This window comes from Nanorana parkeri, unplaced genomic scaffold (genome assembly GCF_000935625.1).
Source record: "Nanorana parkeri isolate BGI_ZX_2015 unplaced genomic scaffold, ASM93562v1 scaffold2482, whole genome shotgun sequence".
Taxonomy (NCBI): Eukaryota; Metazoa; Chordata; class Amphibia; order Anura; family Dicroglossidae; genus Nanorana; species Nanorana parkeri.
Window position 1 is genome coordinate 59,044 of NW_017308750.1, and position 1,054 is coordinate 60,097.

General features: G+C 55.4%; 1 protein-coding gene across 1 annotated transcript in view; it reads right to left on the reverse strand.

Moving 5' to 3' along the window:
• VPS45 (vacuolar protein sorting 45 homolog) overlaps nt 1-1,054 on the reverse strand; it is a 19,915-nt gene that overhangs the window by 17,024 nt on the left and 1,837 nt on the right. Inside the window, 1 exon segment of the mRNA XM_018573670.1 lies at nt 132-206. Coding sequence (XP_018429172.1) covers nt 132-206 — 75 coding nt within the window.

Below are 1,054 nucleotides of genomic sequence, written 5' to 3' on the forward strand. Positions count from 1 at the left end.
GGGATTCGGGATACAGAACCATTCATCTCATCCCCGAGGTAGTATAGAGTCCCCTGCCCCCGCCATAGCTACACACGGGGGCGCACTGACCTACCACAGCATCTCTGACCCATGATCGGCATCCGTCATGTATGTGAGTACTCACAGAGGAAGTAGGCGCTGTACTTGGGCCTGCGCAGCTCCTTGATCAGATATTCCACGTTCTCCTGCATGAAAGAAGCCGGGGTCACCGGACGCGGGGGACTTATTTATTGCCTGCACAAATTCCCTTTAAAACCTAAATCTGGGTTCAGCACAATCCCCTCCCCCCCAAAACCGCCCTCCTCCAATCATTCCTTTTCTTTTGTATGCGCACGTTTGCCGAGGGGTCTCTGGTGCAGTCATGTGACATCCCAGGTGACCACGGATAGTGCTCCCTCTCCTTCTATGAGCACACGGGAGTCACCTGCAGGGGCACCACCGCCTTGGATTTCTATTTCAATGTTCAATGAGTTCTCCGATTGGATTGCGACATCATACGCCCCGCCCTTCCTCTCCTCCAATCAGAGAGCGCCTTGTGTTCTATATAAAAAAGGTGTTCTCCTGGAGGCAGGTATGGTGCGGAGGGGAAGCCCCGGATATTGCTGTATGTAGTAAAGTGATTTCCGGCATCCCCGGCCGCCCTCCGGAGGTCAGAGGCGGATACTCACCCCCCGAGCCGGGCCGGCCCAATGTAAGATCCTTCCTGGAGTTAACGGCACAGGGCTGTCACAGCCGGGGGAGTGTGCTCCGGGGATGCCGGGACACGATACATCTCCGTACGGAGCCGCCAGGCAATCCCCACAGAAAGTCCCATAGACAGCACAGGAACACAGTGCTGTCAGTCTAACACAGGGATCTTCTCCTCAAACTCCATGTGACAGCCGTCAGGGCTGATGATTGGCTGCTCAATAATAAGCAATGCATTCTGGGAGGGAGGAGCAAAGGTCACATGACCCCCCCATAGCCAGAAATACCAGGCAGGTCCATGGGCTTCGCAAATGGAGAAGTTACCTGCTGACCCCCATCATCCCCC